Here is a 25,871-nt window from a genome sequence, read left to right on the forward strand (position 1 = left end):
TTTACTTTGAATAGTTTTATGATATATACACCAGAAACAGTGATAGCAGTGCATTTATTGAATAAATACGCAATCCCAACCAGCAAATCAAAACATTGCACTATGCATGAGGATTTGGGAAGACACGAGAAAACTTACAATAAAAACCTGAATTTTGTACCTTCAGAACATTTAGCTAAGCATACAAATACTTGTCATAGTGCCCTTGATGCAATAATCATTTATTTTACTTTTAAGTGAGACCAAACTTGGTTCTTAGACCAACTGGCTAATTATTTCATTAGGATTTAACTGACATGCCAATAATAGCTATTTATTTTAATTGCATTCTTTGAGTTTTTCTGTTTTTAAGGCTACAGTTGGTGTCAATACTGGTGACAAAGTATACTATAATGTATAATATAATGTCTTCCAATAACACATTGTCATATTTTCACATGTGCTGACAACTTTTGATATGTTTTAACATAAAAATACGGTTTTGCCCCTGGTGGACTCCCCTAGCACTGCCACCACTGGGATTAGCTAGTTTTCTGGGGGAAACCTGGTATCAAGATCTGAGATCAGGTAACTAAAGGAAAAAATGTACACAAAGAAGCTACAGATAATAACTGACAGTTATTCTGACCTGGCATGAGAGTACACCTTCACTCTGTCCTTATGGATGTTAACAATGAGCCAGAAGTCTGGCATTGACGGTGACTGACCCTCCTGATCATCAGGGACAGGACTCTCAGACTCGGAGTCACTGCTTCCGCCATCATAACCTTCATTAGAACACAAAAACACAACAGAGACATCAATTCCATTTCAAACAGAATCCCTTAAATACCTGCAATAACCGTGGGCGTCTTCTGAGGATGATGAAACTGAAAGGCTTTCAGGCCTTGGAACTGAGCTTTGTGGTTAACTTTGGTTTTCTTTGCTCTTTCAATTTTAGTTGTGTCCTGAGAGTGTTTGAACACTTACAGTATGATGCTGTTGTTTACACCAGGAATCAATCCTCACATGCTACTCCTTTTCCCACTAATGTACAGTATTATAAATAAAAAGCCTCTCTTAACAATCCCAGGCTGCAAAGCAGCTTTAGGGAAAACTTTGAAAGCAGTTTTATCTGAATTTTAGAACCAAGAGTTCCAACATTCAAATGGCCACATCTTCATTCCTTTTTTCCATGTGTTTGACAGCATTGGAAGTCTTGGGATCCATACTTTTAGAATTTGCACATAACTCAAAACAACGCTGAGAAAACTGTTTCTACTTTTGCTGTGGTCAGACAAAAATTTGATATGAAAATGAGTTTGATTTTATGAGACGTTTAAGATTGACAGAGAAGCAAACAAGAAATCTGTAGTGGGCACTTGGTATATGATGTATTTTTATGTGGTTTGTACTTGTTTCTGTTTTAGAAGCAAGTGTAAACTAAAAAAATAGATTGTGTTATTTGGAGCCATAATATTGACTTGCTGCCAATAAATGGTTAAAACAATATAAAACAATCAGTTAGCCATCAGCAACACACTAAATCCAAAACTCAAATAATATCAGCTGTGGTAGGAGCATACCCTGCATGTCTGAGTCCAGACTGCCCTGGCTGGAGACGACACTCTGGACACGACTCGGCCTCAGTCTGCTGCAACCTGAGAACAAGGTTTGATCCATTTTACTTTTCTGTCAATGTCACAGGGAGGAGCTTGATAGATGGCTATTTACACCAAACTCTGAAATAAAACAAACAATTTTCAGCTTGACCAGACAGTCAAAATTCAAAAGCCCCATATTTTCAAATCAGTAAACGTACTACACCTGAGTTCCAACAGATCAAGTTTATTTAAACTCTTTGGTTTGGAAGTTGTTACTAAGAAAAGTTGAATTCAAAACTTTTCCACAAAATGTAGACAATTATTTTTGTTTCGGTGCTTTTAGCAGCAGCTGGAGTGCTGCTGCTAAAAGCACCGCCACTCTGTCATGTTTGTGTTGGGATTTCAATCTTAGAATTTCTCACAGCACATTTGTGGGTTGAAGATTGAAGTGGGAGAGCAGAAATGCATAGACAAGGGTAAGAGAAAAAGAAGGTTCAGTGTTCCAACTTTCATGGCTGAATTTTAAGAGGTTCATGATGTTATTTAAAAGCCGTTTAAAAAAAAGCAAAACGTGTGAAATGCGTCAGTCAGACTCACTGTGAGACAGAGAGGCTGACTGAGCAGAATCAGACAGGCTGACACTGGATGCTGTTTTTGGAGGAGAACTGGACTCAGGATTGCAGGAATCGGGCTGGGGAGGACTAGGCTGACTCCGGTCCCTCACTGTACTAGAAATATCTTCAGAGTCTAGCTTCTTGGCTTGGACTGTTTCTCCGGCTTCAGCAGCAGTTGTGTCCCCATAAGCATCTGTGTGAAGATTGAAGGTCTTCCTGTCTTCACTCTGGAGATGGATGGAGATTATGAAATATTTGTCTTTATCACATAAATATGTTTAATCCAAGTCTCCAGGTCTGAAGTTTTACAAACAAATTGTTGAACATAAGATTCTTCTTCTCATATATAAAGCTCTAAAGAATTAAGACCAACTGTTGTTACTGGTGGTTCTTTGAGATGCTACAAGTTATTAGTAAATTCTTGTATGGAAGAGTGAGTTTTTTCAGAAAATAAATTAACTAGACTTTTATAAAAGTGGACTGCAATCTGCTGGGTTCCCTTAGATCAGTAGTTCTCAATTAGTGGGTATCGCTGGTATTCTCAAACCAATACCAACGATACCTTTACAAACCCTCAATATTACAAAAAACTTCACCAGTAAATGGATGAAGCTGTAAATGCAAAATGTTAAGCACTTTTTATCTCCTCTGACAAGCTGGAATATAAACAATATTGTTTCAAATTTTGCACACAATTTTTGTTTAAAAACCACACGTTTTGAAAAACAAGCTGAAGCAGTTGACAAATAATTTTTACAAATTTTAAAAAGTTTTACTGTTAGTCAAAAATATATATCCCAGTTGATGATGTCCACTTTTGTTCTGTTGAGAATCCTACAGACTGAGCAGTCGTGATTAAATGTTACTGACTGTAAATTAAGCTTAGAAATTGTTTTGAGACTAAAAACAACAACATGAACAACTACCACTTATTTCAACTGTTTTGATATTTGGGTCATTGAATTTGGAGTCAGCGGTTAGTAAAGATAAGTTATTAAATATCACATTTGCAATAGTGTTTCACTTTGGGCAGAGGGTGAAAACATTTGTTGTTTCTAGGGGAGCTTGAGAGAAAGTAATGGAGAACCGCAGCCTTAGACAGAAATGTTTTACAGTATTTTGACTAATTATTGAGCATGCTGTACAGTCCAATAACGAGAATCATTTGGAATGTATGTGTGATTGAATCGATATGATTTTTTTGTAAAATGCCTTGAGATGACATTTGTTGTAAATTGGTCGCTATGTAAATAAACTGAACTGAACTGAATTGACTGATCTTCCACATAACCCTGATCCACAGATTGGTAGGCATCTTGAAGTTAGGTTAGGAGTAAATATTTCATCAGTCGAGTCAGAATGAAGAGATCATTAGATGCCACCATTTTGACTAAACATCTGATTGTGAGCCTTTCAATAATATGGGATAAATTTTAACTGTCTGAAAACGTCCATGCCTCTCAAAACTAAAAGCCTAAAAATTTAAAACCTGACCCCAACCTTAAGAAAGTGGATTTTAAGCATCATTTTAAAGACTTTGTTTTTCAATTTAATTTAATTGTTTATGCAAAGGATATATATATATATGTATATATATATATATATATATATATATATATATACACACACACAAACAGTGATAAGAATTCCTTAATGAAAAGAAATGAAGTATCTGACCTCTTTGTTGTTTCCAGACTCCAGTTCACTCTCCAGCATCATAGGTTCCATGTGACGTCTATCGTTGTCTTGCGGTGAGGTTGTGGTCGTCTCAGATAACCTCTTTGTGGCCTGGATCCTCTGTGGGTGATTTCTACTCAGGGACATGTAGTAGAGGTTTTCCTGCACTACATTCAAAATGTAGCCAGAGAATGACAATCTGCAGAACTCCTGCACAATCAGATAACATCCCATCAGACGTCATCTTTCTGTACTCATTCATTTCTCACTCCAAGGTCCAGCAGAAAAACAATGTTAATTCTTCATGAAAGAAAATGTATATTCACTTCTGCTATGGCATACTACATCTGTACTGAAATAGTTCATTTTTGTATTGAAGAAAAAACTGACTATACTTTAACACAAGGAGAATAAAGTACCACTAAAAGTAGATCTTACATCAATCTGTACTTTGGCAGAATGTTGAATTCTTAATTAATTTAAAGTGAGGGTCTTACATTTGATATAATTACCACCCATGGAAGCCTACTGTTTGATTGCTTGTATAATGTACAAGCTGTCCTTTGCAATATTATTTATTAAAAGATAAAGGAAACTCATTGAGGACAAATATCTGCACAAGATATTAACCAATATGAGCAGATGGCTTTTTCAAGAAAACAAGGACGTGTAACAAAAATTGCATTATTTATCTCGTATGTATGTTTTCAGTGTGGAAAAAGAGGTGTGTATGTGTCTGTGTGTGAGAAAAAGGTCTCACACACAAAACAGAAGAAACAACGAGAAGTTGCTTCTTATATTTCTGGTAAAGCATTGAAGAATTGCTTTTATTCATTCTGTTGTTGAATAGAAACTATGGCCAAAAGCAGCACCTGTGGCTTTTTCATATGCAGAGGATATGGCTACTAACACTGAAAAACACAGAAAGCACTAGGAGAGGCTAACAGGAGCATTTAAAGAAATATTAATCCTATTAACTAAGATTCTTTGTATGGTCTTGCCTCTCTGAACTTTTCCAGTGACTGCTCCGGTCCGAAGACAAACTGAAGCGGAACATCTTCACAGTGGCAGTGTGGTCGTCCGCTGGAGCGTAAAACATGCTCTGCGACTTTCAGCAGTGTGGCTGAGTTGATGACCCGAGAGTGACACAGAGCAGAAACAATCTCATCCTCCAGCAGCCAGCGGATCTGAAACACATGGGGAACAAAAAAATGCTCTACTCTGTATGTACATGTACTCTGTACTGAGGACATAGGAACAGAATCATGCCTGGACACACTCATGGAACTTACATTCAAAAATAAAGAAATAAACAATTGAACAATTCCAACCATAGCACCAGTGACTTTCTTGAACACCTAACTACACCTAATGTACACTGCAGATGTGAACTGTTAGGGTATTTGTTCAGCTGTTGAGTATAAACGACTTTGTTCTTCTACAGCATTTAATGTTTGTTTTAACAGAGCTCACCTCATCAAGTGTGGCCAGAATTGCTAATTTGTGAGGAAGAGGAAATTTGGATAAGGGATCGCCAGAGACCCTAAGTGAAAAAAAAACATATATATATATATATCAGATACATAGAAGAGATTCTGAATAAGTCAGAATTATATAGAAGTAATGTTATGTTGTGTTACAAAAAAAATTGAACAGAAAAAAATGAACCTTTCATCATCAGTTCCCCTGAGATTGTCCAACACCGTCATCAACTCCTCATCAGAGCGATAGGAAGAAGGCTGTCCTGGTGAACGATTCAGGGAAACACTGCTCTCTGAGGTGTACCTGAATTAATTATTATTAAAATGAGTTACAGAAACATTTAATCACCCTTTGGGATAGATAAATTATTCTTGAATTGAATTTAACTGAATGCAGAAAATTGTGGGGGAACAGTCCATTTCCTTTTTCAAATCCTTCTGAACAAACATATTTTTACGTGAAAAAAAAAATGTATATATATATATATATATATATATATATATATATATATATGTGTGTGTGTGTGTGTGTGTGTGCAATAGACAGAAAGTATCTTTAAAAAAAATTCAGCTTTCATGGGTAACAAATGTTTCCTAGCTCTTGAAGAATCCAGGCTTTTGCTCTCTCTTCCACTGACCTGTTATGATGGTAATCAGCCATGAATTCAATTTCCAGAGGCAGAGTCAGCACAAACACATCCAGAGTTACTAAAAGCTCAGTCAGATCAACAGACTGTAATGTCTCGACGTTATCCAGACAGGAGATAATCTCACCTGAAAACACAGCATTCAAGTTGAGAAGTGTAAGAAAAGCAGCAACATTTTAAACTTCCCAGCTGAGTACTATCATCTTAAAAAACTGAAATACTGACAATCAGGTCTGGGCGTTAAATATACTGAACAAAAATATAAACGCCTCATGTCAAATATTGTTGCCATGTGTAGTTAACTGTAAATGAGCATTTGCTGACATTTTATTGTACAAAAGTAATATTTCTCCTGATTTGTGTGTAATTCTTAACCCAACTTGCTGTCAGTGAGCATTACTCAGTAAGTTGTTTTACTCAGAGCATAGTGGGGCATGTCCAGTGGATGATCAGACAAAATGAGCAACAGCTGGACAGTCCTTGGACTGGGGACAAAGAAGGCCACCCCAAAATGGCACATTTTGCCACAAGTTATAATGCCTCTGATGTTTGTGCATCTGAGGCACAAACATCAGCTCCCATGCCAATGGGAGTGTGCCACTGGCATGTTGGTTACAGGGATTTCCACCAGAGCAGTAGCTGCACGGCTCAATGTCCCGACAGACTGGCACTACTACAAATCAACCTCATCCTTGGGTGAGGTTGAGGATCGCCACATCTGACTCGTCCATCTGCGGGATCAGCTAAGACCAGTGACACACACAGCTGATGAGACTATTGGTCTGCACAACAGACGCATCACACCTCAGACTGTCCATAACCGCCTACGAGAAAAATCTAATTCCTCAACCTGACGTGTTCAAAGGACTGTATCTGCTACAAATGGTGACAGACAGTCCTTGTCTATCACCATTGTCGATGTTATCAATGCTGATATGAAGATCAGTAATTAGTAATTACTGAAAATATATTTAGAGTTTCTCTATATATGGCATAACCCAAATGTTAATAAAGCTCTTATATTTGACATGGGGCGTTTATACTTTTGTTCAGTGTATAAAAAACTATGACTCTAAAAGCTTCAACCACATAATGTTCTGGTAGAAAAAACGTAAATAGTCTAAAACAAAGTTCTTTCTTTCCTGTGATAAAAAACTCAATCTTGACAGTACTAAAATTAGAAGCTGAGTGTAAACATAAGTTCACCCTATAATCTACAAACATGTAATACTGCTCTTATTGAGAAGGACTAAAGTTTTTATTTAATTTTGCTAAAGTTAATAACTGTAATATGTTCATATCTTGTTACAGATTCACCTAATAAGAAATAATTCTAATAGTAGTAATCCAAAAAAGTTGGTGTATTCTCTTATTCTCATTTTTGTGTCTTCTAAAAACTTAAATCTAATCACTCTATTCCCATATCAATAGACTGTGATAGCAGATCTATGCTCACCAAGGCATGTGGGAAGAGTCTGAATAGGCATAGAACCATGGCTGCTGTTCATGTTGACAGAACAAGTGACGTGAAGAAACAGTGGTGGCATGTCCAGCTGCGGCCCCTCAGCCTCTAGGAGAGACTCTCCATCCAGGATGCTGAAGGAGTCTTGGTCCTGGTTGACAGTATTGGAGTCGGATTGGGAGCATTCTTCACCCTCTTCCTGTGAGCTGGTGCCTACATGGTCCTCATACTCAACCACCAGGTCTGTGTCACTCTCCATCAGACAACAACCGGACACATTCTCTGGAGCAAAACAATATACAGATAGTAAAGTTACCTTTTATGTTGATCATGTTCCTTGATCAATGTTTAAGATCAAGAAAGAAATGTTAGCATTAGATGAAGATGACCAGAGTAAATACAAAATGAAGCTTTTGAAAAAAAATTAAAACAACCAAAAAACAACAACTATGAAAACCAACCTGGATCCCGGTTAAATCATGAATGAACATATGCTTATGGAGGTAGAGTTCAATTTCACAAATCATGTCAACGTCTAATTACTGCCATCCCCATAGAATCAAGAACAGCTAAATAGAACCTGCCTGTATACATGAAAAAGGCTCAAATATTTTTTAAAAGCAACAATGAAATGTCCTAACATGAAGGCATTTAAAAAACTCAAACAGAACAAAAATGGAATTCAATTGCAAAACCACTACTAATCCAAAAGATCCCAAAGGCAAACTAATAAAACACTGATGATTTCCAAATCTTTTGGGAGGTATTTTATGCAGTGAAAAGATCACAAAGGAACTTTTAAGAAGGTGTCTGTCCTGTTACATCTGGTAGCAAAGTAGCATTTTACTCCGAGAATATATCACACATGGTGGTTGAAAAGTGTGATGATCTGGGACTGCTTTGCTGCTTTTTAAACTAAACACCTCGCCATAATTCCTTGAACTGTGCTTCAGCCCAGGCCATTTCATTTGCAATCAGCTAAATCAGGTGTATTAAAGCAGGAAAACACCTAATGCATGCAGGGCAGTGTTCCTTGAGGACCAGGGTTAGGAAACACTGTCCTAAGGAATATTCACCATCTTCACTTGTAGGCTCTGTCTCTGAAACCAGCTCTTCATTAAGTCTTCTTTCAGTCTCATCATCCTCAGACTCCATCTGGGTATAGAATTCACAATGAAAATGGTCATCTTCTTGAAACCAGTGGAGAACCCAATGGTAGGTCTCAACTGGATTTGTTTTATTTTATTTCAAATAAAACTGCTAATAAATATTGGTTTTACTCATCTACCTAAACTCTATTCATAATATCTAACACAGTTGAAACCAGATATTTGCCAGATATTTGTGATGGCCTGATATCAGCTTACCAGCTTCAGCTAACATCTACACTAGGCTTTTGGCTTTTGTTCTGAGGTCAATCTATACAGATTGGACTGAGTGGCATGATGGTTGGAACTTCCCATCATATCTACACTTACATTAAAGTGTTTGAACATATGAATGCAGGACCTTCAAGCATTGGTAAATTGTTCCCAATAATGAACCAGACTTAAGCAGCTGCACGATCCTCTTCCTGATATCTTGGTTAATTTCTTTTGGCCTTCCCATCTTGTCAAACAAGAAAGTAGTGGGCTTCAGGTGCTGCTTTAAAATACAGGTATGACTACAATTAATTCAAATGTGCCAGTTAACCTATCAGAAGATTGTGGAAGGAAATTGGAAAGGTTTGATCCAAGTCATATATATATTTTAAGACAGTTATCCCTGATATTGACCAAATGTATATAAACTTTTGAATCCAATGAAATAATACAAATAAATCTCTAAAAAAATGCTCTCGCCAAGATATCTGGTATTTAGCTAATATAATTTTAAAATCATTAATAAAATAATAATTTTAGTAATAATAATTAAGCTAAAGCAAAAGTCATTTGGTCTGATTTAACTTCAGGCAGTAAGAAAAAAATATGGATGCATCATTTTATTAGATGCATGTAAATATCTGGTTTCAACAGTATGTTTGCATTCAGAAGCAGCTTAGTTTCTTGTTTCACTGTTTACAAGACTACATCATTCAATGATGACATGAAAAAAGAAAACTTACCTCTTTTTTGGATGACAGAGGAAAATAGAAGTAGTAGTACGGGTTTGATGGTACACTTTTAAAATACTGCGACAGGATCATCAGAAACTTGTCCTGTTAAAAAGATTATCTTGAAACCTGGATGACATTTGATTCTTCCTTACACATTGCAAAACTTAAGATACAGTACAGTGTCTGTAAATGTACACCACCATTTCTAGAGCTTTTACAAATCAATCAGAATTAACAAAATTATACTATTTGACAAAGAAACCCCTACAATTTCAAAGTGAAAACTGATTTCTTCAAAATTATGACAATTTAAAATTTGAAATTTAATTTCAAATAAGTGAGACACTCTCACAGAACTCAGGCGATCTCCATCCCAGGCATTGTGAGACTACTAGCAGTAGCTCTGCTGGCTGGGCCTCTGTTGATTAAGGTCAGTCACATTAAATGGGCTGAATATTTATGCAATCTCTTATTTTATCTTGATTTAATTATATTTTTTCCTCAAAATTGCTTTGTTGATATAAAGCTTTTGACTTGGAGGTATCTAAAGAATTAATTTTTATTTAGGTGAAATTTATTTTGAAGTTCTTGGAAGCTCATTAGAAACTGAGTCAAGTAGATAAAGATCTTAATTATGACAAACGACTCAAGTTTATCAGCTAACATAACTCATAAGAGTGTCATCCTCAGGATCCCTCAGCAGCAGGAAAAACCAGACAAAAACAAGAAAAACAAGAAAATGTTCTGTGCTTCTCATTAGAGGTGATACGGCATTGTAACTACAACCCCTGGCAAAAAGTATGGAATCACCAGTGTTGGATGAGCAGTCATTCAGACATTTCATGCTGTAAAACAAACTCGGATCAAAAACATGACACAATATTAAGGTCGTTCCAAAGTGCAACTTGTTGGCTTTCAGGAACACTCAAAGAAATGAAGAGAAAACATTGCGGAAGTCAGTGAATGATACTTTTATTGACCAAACACAGGGAAATAAATATGGAATCACTCAATTCTGAGGAAAAAAGTATGGAATCATGAAAAACACATAAACAAAAGACCATTCAAAATACATCACTAGTATTTAGTTGCACCATCTTTGGCTTTTATAACAGCTTTTAGTCTCTGAGGCATGGACTTGATGAGGGACAAACAGTATTTGGTGCCTACTCTCTTTGATAGCAGTTGCCAGATCAGCTTTGCAGGTTGGAGCCTTCTTGTGGAACATTTTTTTCAATCTCCACCACAGGTTTTCTATTGGGTTGAGATCTGGACTATTTGCAGGCCATGACATCGACTGAATGTGTCTTTCTTCAAGGAATGCCTTCACTGTTTTTGCCCTATGGCACGATGCATTGTCATCTTGGAAAATTATTTCATCATCTCCAAACATCTGTTCAATTGAAGGGATGAGAAAACTGTCCAAAATGTCAATGTAAACTTGTGCATTGATAGAAGAATTAACCACAGTCATCTCCCCAGTGCCTTTGCCTGACATGCAGCCCCATATCATCAAGGACTGTGGAAATTTGGTTGTTTTCTTCAGGCAGGCCTCTTCATAAATCTCACTGGAACGGCACCAAACAAAAGTTCCAGCATCATCACCTTGTCCAATGCAGATTCTTGACTCATCACTGAAGACAACTTTCATCCAGTCATCCACAGTCCATGATTGCCTCTCCTTAGCCCATCGGAATCTTGTTCTTTTATGGTTAGGTGTCAATGCTGGTTTTCATTTAGCTTTCCTGTATTGAAATCCCACCTCCTTTAGGCGATTTCTTACGGTTCGGTCACATACATTGACTCCAGCTTCCTCCCATTTATGCTTCATCTGTTTAGTTGTACTTTTTTGGTTTTCAAGACAAATGACCTTTAGTTGTTTGTCTTGACGCTTTAATGTCTTTCTTGGTCTACCAGTACGCTTGGCTTTAACAACCATTCCATGCTGTTTGTGTTTGGACCATATCTTGGATACAGCTGACTGTGAACAGCCCACATCTTTAGCAACCATGCGTGAAGGGTTACCTTCTTCAAGAAGTTTCACAATCCTCTCTTTTGTTTCAAGGGACATTTCTCTTGTTGGAGTCATGGTTCTCGCCACTCCAAGGTGTCATGACTGCAGGTGTTTTGAACTGCACACTAACGGGCACATCTAATCTGGGGCAGGTGTCCATTTAGGGAAAGGAAATAGACTGGGTGTGTCCTTTTTTCTACCTCCAATTTGAGTGATTCCATACTTTTTTCCTCAGAATTGAGTGATTCCATATTTATTTCCCTGTGTTTGGTCAATAAAAGTATCATTCACTGACTTCCACAATGTTTTCTCTTCATTTCTTTGAGTGTTCCTGAAAGCCAACAAGTTGCACTTTGGAATGACCTTAATATTGTATCATGTTTTTGATCCGAGTTTGTTTTACAGCATGAAATGTCTGAATGACTGCTCATCCAACACTGGTGATTCCATACTTTTTGCCAGGGGTTGTAGTGCTGTCAATCAATTCAAAGATTTTATCAAATGAATCCCTCTCTGGCGCTGTACCTAGCTTTCCAAGCTTGAAATATAAATATTTATGCAGTTGTACGAGCCCCTCCTGCTGCACTCTAACCAATTAAAATGCAAGCAATTGTTTGATTTTTTTTTCTTTTGTAGCACAAAGCAGGTAATGTAGACTCACAGTACTCAGTGGCAACTGTAGGAAACTTACTCAGTTACACATGCATACAATTAGTAGTAAATTTGTTCAGGATACAACTGACAGGATATGTTTTACTTTCTAGTTCTTGTGTCCCCCATCCCTTTCAGATTGGTGGCTCCATGGGTAGTTGTTCATATAGCTCACATGAAAAACCACCACTGTAAGAACATTTAAAATCAAAATGTCTTAAATCAAAAATGTCTGAAGATTCTCGGTTTTCCAGGCTTATTCATTGTCAAACGAATATTACATTCATTTTGTTTTAAACACTAATTTAGAAATGTCACTCTTCACTCATTCCCTACAGAACGCGTGTGATGAGGCAGCAGCCACTTGTCCTCATGCAGCCGAGCGATTTGTGCATGTGAAATTTGAAATTTCAAGCCGGTACATAGAGATGTACATCAGTGGGCTACCGACGCAACACAAGAATGTTGAAAGTTTTGTTGCTGTGTTGGAAAACTTTCATCATTCTCTGTCATTCAGCAGTCCCCGTGTGTCGAGTTCATAACACGGTGCCGTGACCTAGGCAACCTTCAGCTGGAGAAAGCTTTTTGGTCAACCTGGGTAGTCTGTGTAATCTGCATTATGTGATAGTACCGGGTTTCATTAGGGCTGTCATGTTAACACTGACAGCCCCTAATTGTAACTTGACAAGTCAGACGCTTGTGACAGTCATCAGAAGCCTTAAATCAGCTGAACAGCAAATTTAGCAACTTCTTCAAAAACATGTTGTGCTTGCAGCAATGAGCAGTTATTATTACGCTTTCAAACATCCCTGGTTGTGATGTACAGCAGCAAATGAGTACATTTGCAGTGATGTGTTTTTTTAATTGTACCTGTACGAATGGACAATGAGCAAATCAACACTGGCTTTGACTAACAGAGCTGTGATAATCCCAAATCTGCCAACAAACTGTCATTTGTCTAAAGACAGCAAAGACAGAACTGCAGGCCTCCTTAATGCTAGGATGGGCCAAGGTAGTGATGACCCAATGAAACGCCAAGCAGCAAAGAGGCTTTCCAGTCCATCACTTTGCCCAAACGGTCACTACTCTGATTTATTCATTGCTCTCTAGTGACATGTGCTGCTGCACTGAAACTGTGACAGCCTTGTCACTTAAATAAATCATGCTTCAAAATATTAGAACAGTATGCAATGTCACAAGAAAGTTTTGTGAAACCCACTTAATATTATGGTCTATTGGACCTACTCAATTATTTAGTTCTTAAAATGATTTGAGCCTAATGTAATCCTACTAGTTTGTACGTTGTGGTTGAGCTTTTTTTTATGTCATGGACTGATTTGACAACAGATTTAGATTTCGTTTTAGAGTCTTTGGCATGTGGTGCTTGTGACTTTCTGAAAAACAAGAATTCTTCTAAATTCTCTTTCTGGAACTTCTGCTTCTGATCCTCTCAAGACAGGAGAGGTTAGTCTCCATTTTAGGTACTGCTAATCAAAAATATTCTTCTCAGATGCTACCATGTCTGCTGATATGCCACCAAACTACCTAAAAAACATACACACACACACCCACGCACACACACACACACCCCCACACACACACACACACACACACACACACACACACACACACACACACACACACACACACACACACACACACACACACACACACACGAGTAAGCACGGTTGTGATGGAAGAGCCGTCACGAGCCAGGACTTAATTATAAGTCCGTGTCAACATGCGAGCACGCCCGCGCACAAAAGTTCATTTCACTTTTGTTTAGAAAACTGACATGCAAAACGAAGCAGTGACGTATCTAATGGTCTAATGTAATGCCAGGCATCATTTGTTAGTTATGTGGTTCTCAGCAAGACGACACAAGCATCAAAGTGGGGCTTCATCGGACATACTGCCCTTTTTACTCGACTCACACTTTGAAGCCTGGCTCCAGATGTACTGTCACTAGCTACAGGACCACTAGCAAACAGCTTTGTGAGACCAACTGTTGCCACAATTATAAGAAAAGGGAAGAAACACAAAATGATTCTCAAGCTCCTTCAGACTGGGCTCCAAGCAAGATCTCGTGAAGATCAGCTTATGTGCTAAGAAACAACTTTAGAAGTTGTTGGTTGATGGATGCCACAGTGGGACAAGGGTAAAGCATCAAACATTAATAATAGGTATCATAGCCTCTGCTTCAGAAGGTCATTCTGATTAAACAGTAATTATAATGCTGTGCTGTCATTTTGATACATCAGACTTTGAACTTAATTTCTGAAAAACATTTTTACTTCCTGCCAAGCTTCTGTTTTCACCATTACCAGTTAATTTACATAAATTATAACTACATTCAAGCCTTGCTGAAATAACAATTCACAATCTCAGGATGATGGGTACTGTGGATTATTCACAACATAGAAGAGGAAATGGCTCTGTAAAATGAGATTAAACTAGCAGCTGGAGATAGGGATTGCACTTTTATTTTGCTGTAGCTCAAGTTCAAGGCAGACAAGTCAAGGCTATCATTTTCTATTCAAAATAATAAGGTTTCAGTGAAAACATGTCAATAAGTTATCATACCATACTTCTTTTTGAATTTCTGATCATGACAGCTCTATGGAGGGATTTTATTCCAAATGTGTAATACTTGCTCTCAAAACTTCTGCTCTCTTTCAAATATTCTCTGTGCTCTCAAATCTTTGTGTTCATGCTCAGATTTTCTCCTCCCACGCAAAACTTCTCTCTGTACGGACTAACTCTCCACTCGCAAACCTCTCTGCTCACTTGCAAATTCTCTTCCTCTCTGTCTCAGCACAAAAAGTGTAACATTTTCCTTTGTCAATTGGTACGGTCTCAATGTTTTCCTCTGGGAATTTCAATGTTCTCTGTTTTTTCTAAGAGGCCTGCAACGTCATTTTTCCTCTCCTTGATGTTGTGAGTAACAAACTAACTGGGATACATTTGGTTATTACTGTGTATTGTATGGAAATTCACATTTCCAGTTGTGCCTTGTTTAAAGTAAAAGGTGGACATTAATAATATTTTTATTTGTTCTACGTATTAAAGAGGGGTATGTTCTTTAGATTTTATTGTCTTCCAACTTTAAAGTTCATAGTGGCGACTTAACAGTTGGTTTCATTGTCACTTTATTTGAGTAAAGTTGGGCTGAATCATTTTGCCTAAAATTCAAATGCTTCTCTGGGTCATATTTGTAATAAACTAGGTCAGTAGTAGTTATTAATAGAAAGCCATTAAAATGATAAAAAAAATCAACAGACATTGTTTTGAAAGCATGTGACTAATATTTGAAAGCTAAACTCAGCTCATGGCAAATTTGGAAAAATTCCAGCAAATGTGGGGAAGTGAGGAGACGGGGCAGAGTGGGGATGAGCAGATGGGATGGGTGAGGGTGTGATCAGGTCGGAAGCAGCACTGTTGTCAACTTATTCACTTTGTCACTATGTTTATCGATTTTTTATGCTCCTCTAGTGACTTCTCTCTTTTTTTCAAAACAATAACTAATAATAAATTTAGTGACTCTTATTCTGTGTGGTTGGAGATTTTTATGGCGACAGCGCTCTACAACACAGCTGCAGCCTACCTGTCCTGAGCCGCAGGAGGGAAACAAACCCTCAAAGAGGTTCCCACTGCCCATTATAACACTTTCATTGTATTGGCTGGAACAACACAATGTCAGGCGTCGGTACATTTTTGTTTTTGATAGAGAGCAGAAAAGAATTTGCAAACATGCAGAGAGATTTATGAGTGGAGAATTAGTCCGTGTTTTATGTGCAAGGGAACAATATCAGCATGAGCACAAAAATTTGAGAGAGCACCGAGAATATTTGAAAGAGAGCAGAAGCTTTACCCCCAGAAGTTTTGTTTTTAAAGGTTTTATCGGCTCTAGTGGCCTTTATTTGATAGTTAGTTGACAGGAAAGTGGGTAATGAGAGAAGGGGAAGACATGCGGCAAAGGTCGCCAGGCCGGGAATCGAACCTGCGACGGCCACATCAAGGACTAAGGCCTCCATATGTGGACTGTGCTTAACCGCTGCACCACCACAGCACACCCATACTGCCAGAACGTATGTCAGAAAAATCCCCCACATAGCTTTATTTCAGATGTACAAAAATAACTAAAACCCAAGGACATAAAAAAAATTGTAAAAATTCTGACTGAAAGAAAAAGTCTAAAAAATATCAATCTTAAATTATTCAAATTTAAAATATACCTGAATGATTTTGTGCAAATCTGGGTATACTTCACAATCGGGTTGTGTTCGTAGCAGGGTCAGAGGGAATGCCGGTATTTTGGACTCATCCAGGATCCACTGAGAAGCCTTCCCTTTAGATTCAGCTTCACAACTATCCTCCATTTCAGGCCTACTGATGATAGAAGAGTATAGAAATTAATATTTCATTATAGTGGCATAACCTCACATTGAATATAGTATTGAGTTAAGAAAAATCCCATGTTAGGAAATCCTTCAAACCTAACCCTAACCCCAATTAAGCCTGCTTCTCTTATTTTCACCCACAGTTTCTATAAAAAAATGCAACAAAGGTATTTTTCTAGTTTGTTTGACTTATGTATATGTAGTAACTTTTGATTACTAAGTCCCAAAGTCTTGGATCCCTGGAGTATATTTATGACATGGCATAGAGGGCAGAAGACAAGTTTATGTATCCACTATGTTCAGTGAACAAAATGGTGAGGGACTTCATCTCAAAGACTCGCTGTAAAAAACATCAGCCAATAGAGAGTTTTAGGGTCCATGAGACACTATCTTACTTCAGTCAAATGAAATCCTCCAAGATGTCTTTGCTGTAAACTAGATAATAAATTGGTGGAAGAGCAACCCATGGTCACTTTTAATTGTGGTGGAGACTTTAAGACATTGTTGGCCTGCTTCTGTTCAAAGGTCCTGGGAACCTTGGAGTAGTGTACAGCATCATAAATGAACTCTTTTGAAATATCGGGAGCTTTCAATACACAGTGTGTGACGAAGCGAGAGGTGGAAGAAGAGCCAAGGCATAGACAGCTGCCCCAATAAGGTGTTTTAAAAGGTTTGAGGATAAAAGAAACATACAAGTTGCTTGGACATAAAGGACATGGAGCAAAACGGAGCTCCATAAATGTCTTCGCTCTCAGACTGCAGGTTTACTGGTGGATCCTAGAAAATGTGAAAAAGCGGTCAGTTTGTTCTCCAGTAACCTGGGCCTGTGTTAGCATAACTACAGAAATAGCTCAGGATAACCTAAGCCAGTCTAACTTATAAGCCTTTTCAACAGAGAAGTTTTAAGTCTAGTCTTAAAAGTAGATAGGGTGTCTAACTCAGACTAAAACTGGAAGCTGATTGCACTGGAGAGGTGTCTGATAACTTACAAATCTGGCTCTCATTCTAATTTTTGGAATTCTAGAAACCACCAGTAAGTCTGCAGTCTGAGAGTCAAGTGCTCTGTTAGGAATACATCAGTACTCCACCAAAAAAATGTAAGTTTGCAAATCATGAGGTGTTTGTGCTAATCAGCCACTTTTGTTTTGGTTCTGTGCACTTATACAGACAGATCAACCATAATCTAATTTTTCTTGTATTACTTTTGTAAATCTGAGCTAAATTAAACCTTTGAGTTTCTTATTAGATTAAACATAGCTGACAGTTTACAATCCACACATGCTAGTTTTTGTTCTTTTAAAATGTAACAAGAAAGACAATGTTTAAAATGTCAGTGACATCTCAAAAACATTTGCCATTTATTTTCTTTATAATTTCAAACTGGGTGAACTCACCTGCATGTTTCTGCTCGTTCCTCCTGAACCTCTCCAACACAAAAGGTGGCAGGTCTCCTTAAAAGTTTTAGACCTCCTCCCAGGCTCTGGGACTTGCCACTCTCCCTAAAAACCCGCATGTGACCACAGAGAGTTTTTAGGAAAGCTGTGACGTCAATCTCCTGCAGCGACTCTTCACAATAATCCATTGCCATGAGGATGTCCTGGGAGCTTATGCTGTAGGATTGCTGCAGGCTACGGAACACACCTGAGACACAAAGGGACCAAACCATGATGACGTGGTAGATGTCATAGGAATACACTCCAATTATATATAGTCTGCTATATATTTGGACAAATTTTTTGAGTATGACTTAAACTGCAGCAGCTATGTACACATGTAAGATTATTGCTTTATTATTCTGATTGTATTGCCTTTTTGTGCCATTCTGGATCTATCAATACCTAATGGAAATAGAAAAACTCCCACAGGCAGTACCTTGGAGATTTGCCTAATCGACCATAAGCACCAGACCTTATTTGATCGACTGATAAGGTAATAAATAAATGTTGTACGTTCCTCAGAATGTATTCAGGGTGAAAAGGTTCAGGGAAACAGTCTGGTGCCCAACCTAGAGCTGAGCAGCAAAGCATTTAAAGCAGGGATCCTCAAATCCAGGCCTCAAGGGCCGGTGTCGTGGAACTCTTAGATGCGTCTCTAGTTCAACAGACCTCAATTAAATATATAGAAGGTAATTGCAACATCCCATGCCCGTCTATGTAGTGTGTACTCGATCAAAGTGAGCAAAGGCATTTGAGTGTGCAGGTTACAAGCGTTCAAAAATTTGAGAAATGGGACAGAACGCCCTTGTGTCAGAACTTCGACATCCAAAATGGTGGGACTGGTACATGTTTAGGCATTTGTGCTGCTAAAAAGTACAACTACTACAAAAAATAGATTTTAAATGTACCATAAGATATTTTAGCTTTCCAAAGTCATTGCTGGAGATATTTGGCTGTTAATATGTGTTTTGTTATGACATGTTGAATACAGAGCAAAATTTGATCTATTCAAACATTTAATACTTTACATTTGAAAAGTTATTTTTTTTTTTTTTGCTTGTGAACATTGCCATATTTCCAAGATGGCAACTTTCTATTGTATGATGGTGTCAAACAATATACACTGAAATTTACCAGCGTTCAATTTAACAGTCTTAAAGGAAATTCTGTCTGCAATTCGGCTAATTAAATATACGATTACATACTAACGTTTATGCAGTTACAAGTTAGTTTGGTATAAAGTGGAGCTAATATGCTAAAGATCAAGTTAAAGACAAACATATGGCACACCTAAAATAGAAAAAAGGCCTAATGCTACGTTGTGAAAAAGAAAGACTAATGGACTAAAATGTGCTTCTTAAAAGAACCTTAGAAAGGCTTCATAGGACAAACATGTGACAAGAAATCTCTGATCTCTTCCTCTTCACCCTGAGAAGAAAACATCTGTCTGTATTTGTTTAAAAATCATGAAAATAACTAAATCCCTTCTTATTTCACACCCACAAAAAATGTAAGAAATTAATTTCGTGATTATGTATGAAGTTTTCCCTACAATGACTTTCTGCAAAAGAAAATTAAAATAAATATCAATTCTTCTGCGTTTTCTGACTGATGTTTTGAGAAAACACCTTTTTTCAACTGGCACTGTGTTAATATTTTTAGTAAGATTTTTATAACTGAATCTTGTGCAAGAAATTATTCCATTTTTAAAAATGTAATAAAATTTGGTCTTCTAAGAGGTGACGAAGAGCTTAATTATATTAATTAAATTCTCTAGCTAAATTTTTATTCACAATGCTGCTTTCTGCCTCCATTTAAAGCATAATTTTTAAATTTTACTTAGGAAAGTGCTTATTAAACATTGTAATATTACAAAGCCCCATATTTATACCAACATACTAATTGTATAATTAACATTGCCTAGTGTATCTGAAGAAATTCTACTTCTTCCTTTTATTATTATTCTATTCCACCAGAAATTGCAAATCTGGGGGCCTAAAATGTGCCTTAATTTTAGGGCACATTTTAGGGGGGTGACTATTTTGGGTTAAAGGGCAAATTTTGGCCATTTTTTAAGTCTACACACCTCAAACTTTAACAAACTTCTCCTAGGGATTCTGAGCTATTGGCTTTATTTTTGGTCAACATGCAGTTAACGGACAGGGGGCATTAAAAATAATCAAAGTGGTGAGTTTTTGAGCATGTTTAAGTGCTGCGGCCAGACGCTGAACTTGGCATACATGCCAAAGCAAAACAAAACACTAACTTTCACATGCAATGGCCAAGTTGCACCAAACTTGGTATGAGTTGGTAACAGTTGGTAACAGCTGGGATGCCCAACAATCATATCATATGTCATATGCTGACATCATCTAAGCCCCGGCCCCTCAGAACGAGAAGTCACCTTTGTTTCTTGGAAAACTCCATCTCCAGACCCACTTGAGCAAATCAAGAAGATTTTGTGTCAGGAGATGGATGACAAGTTGGTCTCACTTGCTTTAAAGTGCAAAGAGTTTTCGGTGGAAGGTGATGCTGTGGTAGCACGACGAAGTTAGAGGTGACGGCGTTGACAAATATTTGGTGCCAAATTACACATATTTCAGCTGAGCTCCATCAAACTCATTATGATCAATCAAATTGCAGCCCAATACTTGACTGCATTCAAATATTGGATGCAGTCCAAATTTGCTAGAAAAAGATTTCTAGCGCCCCCTAGAAATCTTTTTTAAAAATCAGCTCCAAGCCATGCTTTAACAATCATACAATTTGGTACACTTGACAGGGCTTACAAAAGTTTCTTGGAGCCATGGTCCAAAGTCAACAGGAAGTCAACTATTTTAATTCAAAACCACCATTTTGTCTTTTTTAAATACACTGTATCTGAGTAAACTCCTACAGCTTTTCACATACCGACTTCAGAATCACTCAGCAGAGTGTTGAGGCATTGAAGGCCAATAGTTAGCAAATGTGTTCTCCTACATAAAATAATGTGGGCGTGGTCAAACCTAAAGTCTGAGCATTTCCCATAAGACATCAAAGTGGAATAACTTCCACACATAAGCATCCAGCGATCTGAAACTTTATGTCTGTCATAATCAACAAGCACTCATCACATTCACATTCACTTAGTCAACTGGTGAAAACACCTTGACTCCACGCCCTTTGAAAAGGACGTCACCTGTTTTCCTGCTGGTCCTCTTTCTGTTACAATTCTTAACTGTTTGAACATGAGACTAAATCCTTCTGTCAACACTAGTTGATGGCTAGAGCATGTCATGGCTAAATAGCAAATTCCATTCCAGGGTTTGCAGTGCTACAGCTCCCACAGTCACAGGTAGGCCAGAGCGGAGCTGAGCTGCAAGGGCCGATAGTGCTGCTTGCAGGTTTCCTCTTGCATTTGTAGCATTTTCTGTTTTACTTTCCTCACAGTTAGTTTGTGACTATTCATCTTTATTTCTTATTTTGTCTTATTTATTTCTTCTTTTATCAAACGTTTTTGTTACTGATGTGCGCCTTGTTGTACTATTTTCTTTGAATTTTAAATAAAGACAAAAACACTGCCATAATTCCGCCTGAATTGTGGGTAATACACTTTGACAAAGTCCGCTGGATGCAGGCTTAGCAGAAGTGCAGATATAGGATCCAAAAGGGATAGGGCAAAGGCCGGATGTGGAGATTTGGGACACATTATGCACTTAAACCCTTCAACATGAACATACATTTGAAAGACACAAGGGTGGAAGTGCAAGTATTAGGACCAGGCCAATTTCCCCAGAGTCCTGCTAATGACCTGATTATTTGACTCAGGTGTGTTGAAACAGAAACACATCTAAAACCTGCAGGACAGAGGCCCTTGTGATCTGGAGTTGAGGATTCCTAATTTAAAGTCAAGTCACCTTTAACATAACTCTGGTGGTAATGTTCTTGGAGCAGGCTGCAATAATTAGCAAGCTCTTTATGTTTATAAGGCTGAGACAGGAGGTCTGTCCAGGGGGATGGATTGTTGCGGTCTTGAGATAATGACCTGCAAAAGGAGAAAAACAAAAAGCTTTAAGGGCAGAAATAAAGAAAACAGTCACCCAATATCACATGGAAAAAGCATTACATAGCAAAAAAAGCCTGCAAGGGAAAGATTACCATCTACAAAGAGCACTTGAATCCCTTCATCTGGAATTCCTCTTTCCAAATGAATTGTGGAGTGGGTAGACATGTTGCTGACATGTCATTGTCAGATAAGACAAATCAGAACAGGCACTGAGGTGGTTAAAAAGCTTGGGGTCTTTCCACCCCAAGGTCTTTCCACCTTTTCACCCCAGGGACCTTTTCCACCCCAAGGTGGAAAGACCTTGAAAATGTGGCTCTTAAATTATTTTATTTTTGTTGGATTAACTGTTATGTTAAAAAAAACTGTTGCCATAAAAAAAAAAATCGCTGTTCTTGACATTACAAATAAAAAAAAACTAATTTATACAAAAAAAAATTGATGTTCTCTCATCATTATTAGCATCTATTTTACTTTTCAGGATTACAGGAGTGTTCTCCACTGACCGCACATTGCTGATCCAGTGGCCATGAATCTTTTGTTTGATTCATGGCCTTGGGTTTGGGTTCCTCCAAACCCAAGGCCATTGTCTTGAGCCCCAAGGTGGAAAGACCTTGGGGTGGATGAGCTTCGCCCAGAATTTCTTAAGGTTCTGGATATTGTAGGGCTGTGTTGGTTGACACAGCTCTGCAATATTGCATGGACACCGGGGGCAATTCGCCTGAATTGGCAGACCAGGGTGGTGGTCCCCCTATTCAAAAAAGGAGAACATCATTAGACAGTCTGTCGGATAGGCAAACTTTGGATTCAGCAAGAGCAGTGTGGTTTTCGCCCTGGATGTGGAACACTGGACCAGCTTTACACCCTGGAGGGTTCTGGAGGGTTTGTGGGAGTTCGTCCAACCAGTCCACATGTGTTTCACATACTTGGAGAAGGTGTTCAACCATGTCCCTCAGAGAGTCCTGTAGTGGGTGCTCCGGGAGTAGGAGGTACCGGGCCCTTTGATATGGGCTACTAAGTCCCTGGCCAGTGTCAGAGTCTGGTCTGCATTGCCAGCAGTGAATTGAGGTCGTCTCTGGTGAGAGTTGGACTCCGTAAAGACTGCCCTTTTTTTCACAGATTCTGTTTATTACTTTTATGGAAAAAATTTCTAGACGCAGCCTAGGTGTTGAGGGGGATCAGTTTAGGTTCGGACGCATCTCTGCTTTTTGCAGACGATGTGGTCCTACTTAATTTATCACATCGTGTCTACAGCTTTCGGTGGAGCGGTTCGTAGCAGAGTGTGAAGCATCCACAATTAGAATAAGTGCCTCCAAACCCAAGGCCATTGTCTTGAGCTAGAAAAGGGTAGAGTGCCTTCTCCAAGTGGACATCCTCCCTGTGGAGGAGTTTAAATATCTCAAGATCTTGTTCACAAATGAGGGAAAAATGGAGTGGGATATCGACAGGTGGTTTGGTGCAGCGTCTGCAGTGAAGCGGGCGCAGTACCGGTCTGTCATGATGAAGAGAGAGCTGAGTCAAAAAACGAAGCTCTCAATTTACTGGTCGATCAACACTCCTACTCATCTATGGACATGAACTTTGGGTTATGACTAAAAGAACGAGATCAAGGATACAAGTGGCCAAAATGAGATTTCTCCGTAGGGTGTCTGGGATCTCCCTTAGAGATAGGGTGAGAAGCTCGATCATCCGGGAGGGACTCAGAGTAGAGCCGCTGCTCCTTCACGTCAAGAGGAGTCAGTTGAGGTGGCTTGGGCATTTGGTTAGGATGGCTACTTGGTGGGGTGTTCTATGCAGAAGACCCAGAGGAAGACCCAGGACACACTGGAGGGACAATATTTCTCAGCTGGCCTAAAAACGCATTGGGATTCTCCCGGAGGAGCTGGCCCAAGTTGCTGGGAAGAGGGAAGTCTGGGCCTCCCTACTTAAACTGCTACCCCCAGACCCGACTCCAGATAAGCGGAAAAAAACGGATGAGATCAGCCAACAATCTTTCACTGCTGTTTTGTCCAGTTCTGATTTTCTGGTACGTCCTTTCCAAACTGCTGACTCCAGTGGTTTACTGGAGTCAGCATGGAAACTCAAATCTGTTTGTGACTGTGCTTAACTTTAACCAGTAACAAGTACATCAAAGTTGATTCCAAGCCAGCTTAGCATTACAGATTAAACTACTCTTCACCCAATTAATAGCACTGCAAGTGGTGTGTGAATTTGTAGTATTTATAGTAACTAAATTCATATCAGATATGAGCTGATTCAGTTTGATCTCTGCTATATGATGAACAGTCCTATAATAAGCAAGTTCCTTACCTGAAAAAGATGTCCTTAGGTTGGCAACTTGAGTTAGGGTGTATTAGTTGCTCTTTCAGGTGCTCCAGTGAGCAGTTGTAGACATAAACTGGACACCTTAAATGACTGCTGTCGCTAGTGCTCTGTTGGGAAACCTGCCTGCTGAAACTGATGCGCAAATCGTCCTTCTGTGGTTCAGAAAACTGGACTCCTTCTTTTCCTCCAGGATCTAGAACAGTTCAAGTACTATTATGGTCATGTTTGAGTGTGTTAAGACATTGGTTATTCCTTCAATTGGCTCATTTTGAACTAATCTACAGCAATGTTATCACAACCACTAGCCTGATCAAAATACCAACCTGAGCATGATGTCCTGTCTGTCTCGGATAGTCTACTGTCCAAACTCTCAGATTCCACATGCAGCAAGTCTATAGGCCCAGTGTGGCTCTCAGATGGAGATGTAAGGAGAGACGACTTGCCTGAGAAGTTGCCACAGCTGGAGCTCCTGTGCAGTTTAGAGACCAGGCTGTAGCCAGACTCTGACTTATCAGGGCCACTGGTGGAACCTGACAGGGAGTCTGCCTGAGATTTATTGCTGGGAGTCAAGGTATCATCCTCTTGCATACTGACAGTACTTCTAGGCTCAGTCTCCAATGTTGATGCCATCAACATAAGAACATCTGACAAGTAGATATAATATACACATTATGCCTCATCCACACATCTAATCCCAAATTTAAAGTAAAAATGTAGGTGTTTTCTGTCTCAGTGCGCAAAAATAAAGTATAAGTGTACCTGCAAAGGTGGCAGGAAGGAATGTGAGGAGGAGCTGCTGGGAGTTAACGTACTTGGCATAGCACCTCCACTGTGGTACGAATGAGCTTCTTTCTAACAGCAGAGGTTCCTCATCAACAAGGTCTGCATTACTGAAACTCTGAAAATCCATGTTTATTACACCATTGCAAGAGTACATGTTGGTCCTACCGTATTCCATAAAAGACTAGTTACAACAGTAACAAAGTTTCCCTTTACTAATACGTTCACCCAGGGATGAAAGTATTAGTAATATAAAATATAAAAAGAAACTACACCCACCCTCTTTGATTCTAAGAATATTATTTTCCTTTTCAGTAATTCAGATCTACTGCTGTGTTTGGGTTCTCTGTTATATTGACCATTCGATTTTAGACAAACTTCTATGGTACACCATCTAATTTTAAAATAACTTTAATACACAGACTTTATGGTGTGCTGAGGTCCCCAGGACATTGTGGCTCAGTGAATAGAGTAAATGGCCTTTCAAAAAAATTGTGAGTTTGAATCCAACTTCCTTCAGGCACATGTTGATGTGGGCAAGGCACCTGAAGCAATTTAACCCAATGTCCCTACCAGTCTGTGCTCTATAAAGTCTGGAAATTCATCCAGATCCTGAAGCTGTAAAACAAATGATCACCCCTTCACCGCTGTGCTTTACAGATGG

At 38.6% G+C, this 25,871-nt stretch overlaps 1 protein-coding gene across 5 annotated transcripts in view; it reads right to left on the reverse strand.

Moving 5' to 3' along the window:
• szt2 (SZT2 subunit of KICSTOR complex) overlaps window positions 1-25,871 on the reverse strand; it is a 170,437-nt gene that overhangs the window by 85,474 nt on the left and 59,092 nt on the right. For 4 of the 5 annotated variants that reach the window (XM_088005192.1, XM_088005193.1, XM_088005194.1 and 1 more), the window contains exons 24-40: window positions 25,187-25,325; window positions 24,751-25,071; window positions 24,413-24,620; window positions 21,957-22,084; window positions 18,019-18,265; window positions 16,460-16,613; window positions 9,569-9,661; window positions 8,541-8,619; window positions 7,459-7,746; window positions 5,994-6,129; window positions 5,543-5,659; window positions 5,348-5,417; window positions 4,876-5,061; window positions 3,875-4,084; window positions 2,181-2,424; window positions 1,566-1,640; window positions 629-767 (exon numbers count right to left, since the gene is read on the reverse strand). In XM_088005192.1, coding sequence (XP_087861318.1) covers window positions 629-767; window positions 1,566-1,640; window positions 2,181-2,424; window positions 3,875-4,084; window positions 4,876-5,061; window positions 5,348-5,417; window positions 5,543-5,659; window positions 5,994-6,129; window positions 7,459-7,746; window positions 8,541-8,619; window positions 9,569-9,661; window positions 16,460-16,613; window positions 18,019-18,265; window positions 21,957-22,084; window positions 24,413-24,620; window positions 24,751-25,071; window positions 25,187-25,325 — 2,834 coding nt within the window. The remainder of the gene's footprint in view (window positions 1-628; window positions 768-1,565; window positions 1,641-2,180; window positions 2,425-3,874; window positions 4,085-4,875; window positions 5,062-5,347; window positions 5,418-5,542; window positions 5,660-5,993; window positions 6,130-7,458; window positions 7,747-8,540; window positions 8,620-9,568; window positions 9,662-16,459; window positions 16,614-18,018; window positions 18,266-21,956; window positions 22,085-24,412; window positions 24,621-24,750; window positions 25,072-25,186; window positions 25,326-25,871) is intronic. The other variant, XM_088005191.1, reaches the window with a different exon arrangement.

This window comes from Poecilia mexicana, unplaced genomic scaffold, assembly GCF_051168715.1.
Source record: "Poecilia mexicana isolate PSO_F unplaced genomic scaffold, ASM5116871v1 scaffold_4, whole genome shotgun sequence".
Taxonomy (NCBI): domain Eukaryota; kingdom Metazoa; phylum Chordata; class Actinopteri; order Cyprinodontiformes; family Poeciliidae; genus Poecilia; species Poecilia mexicana.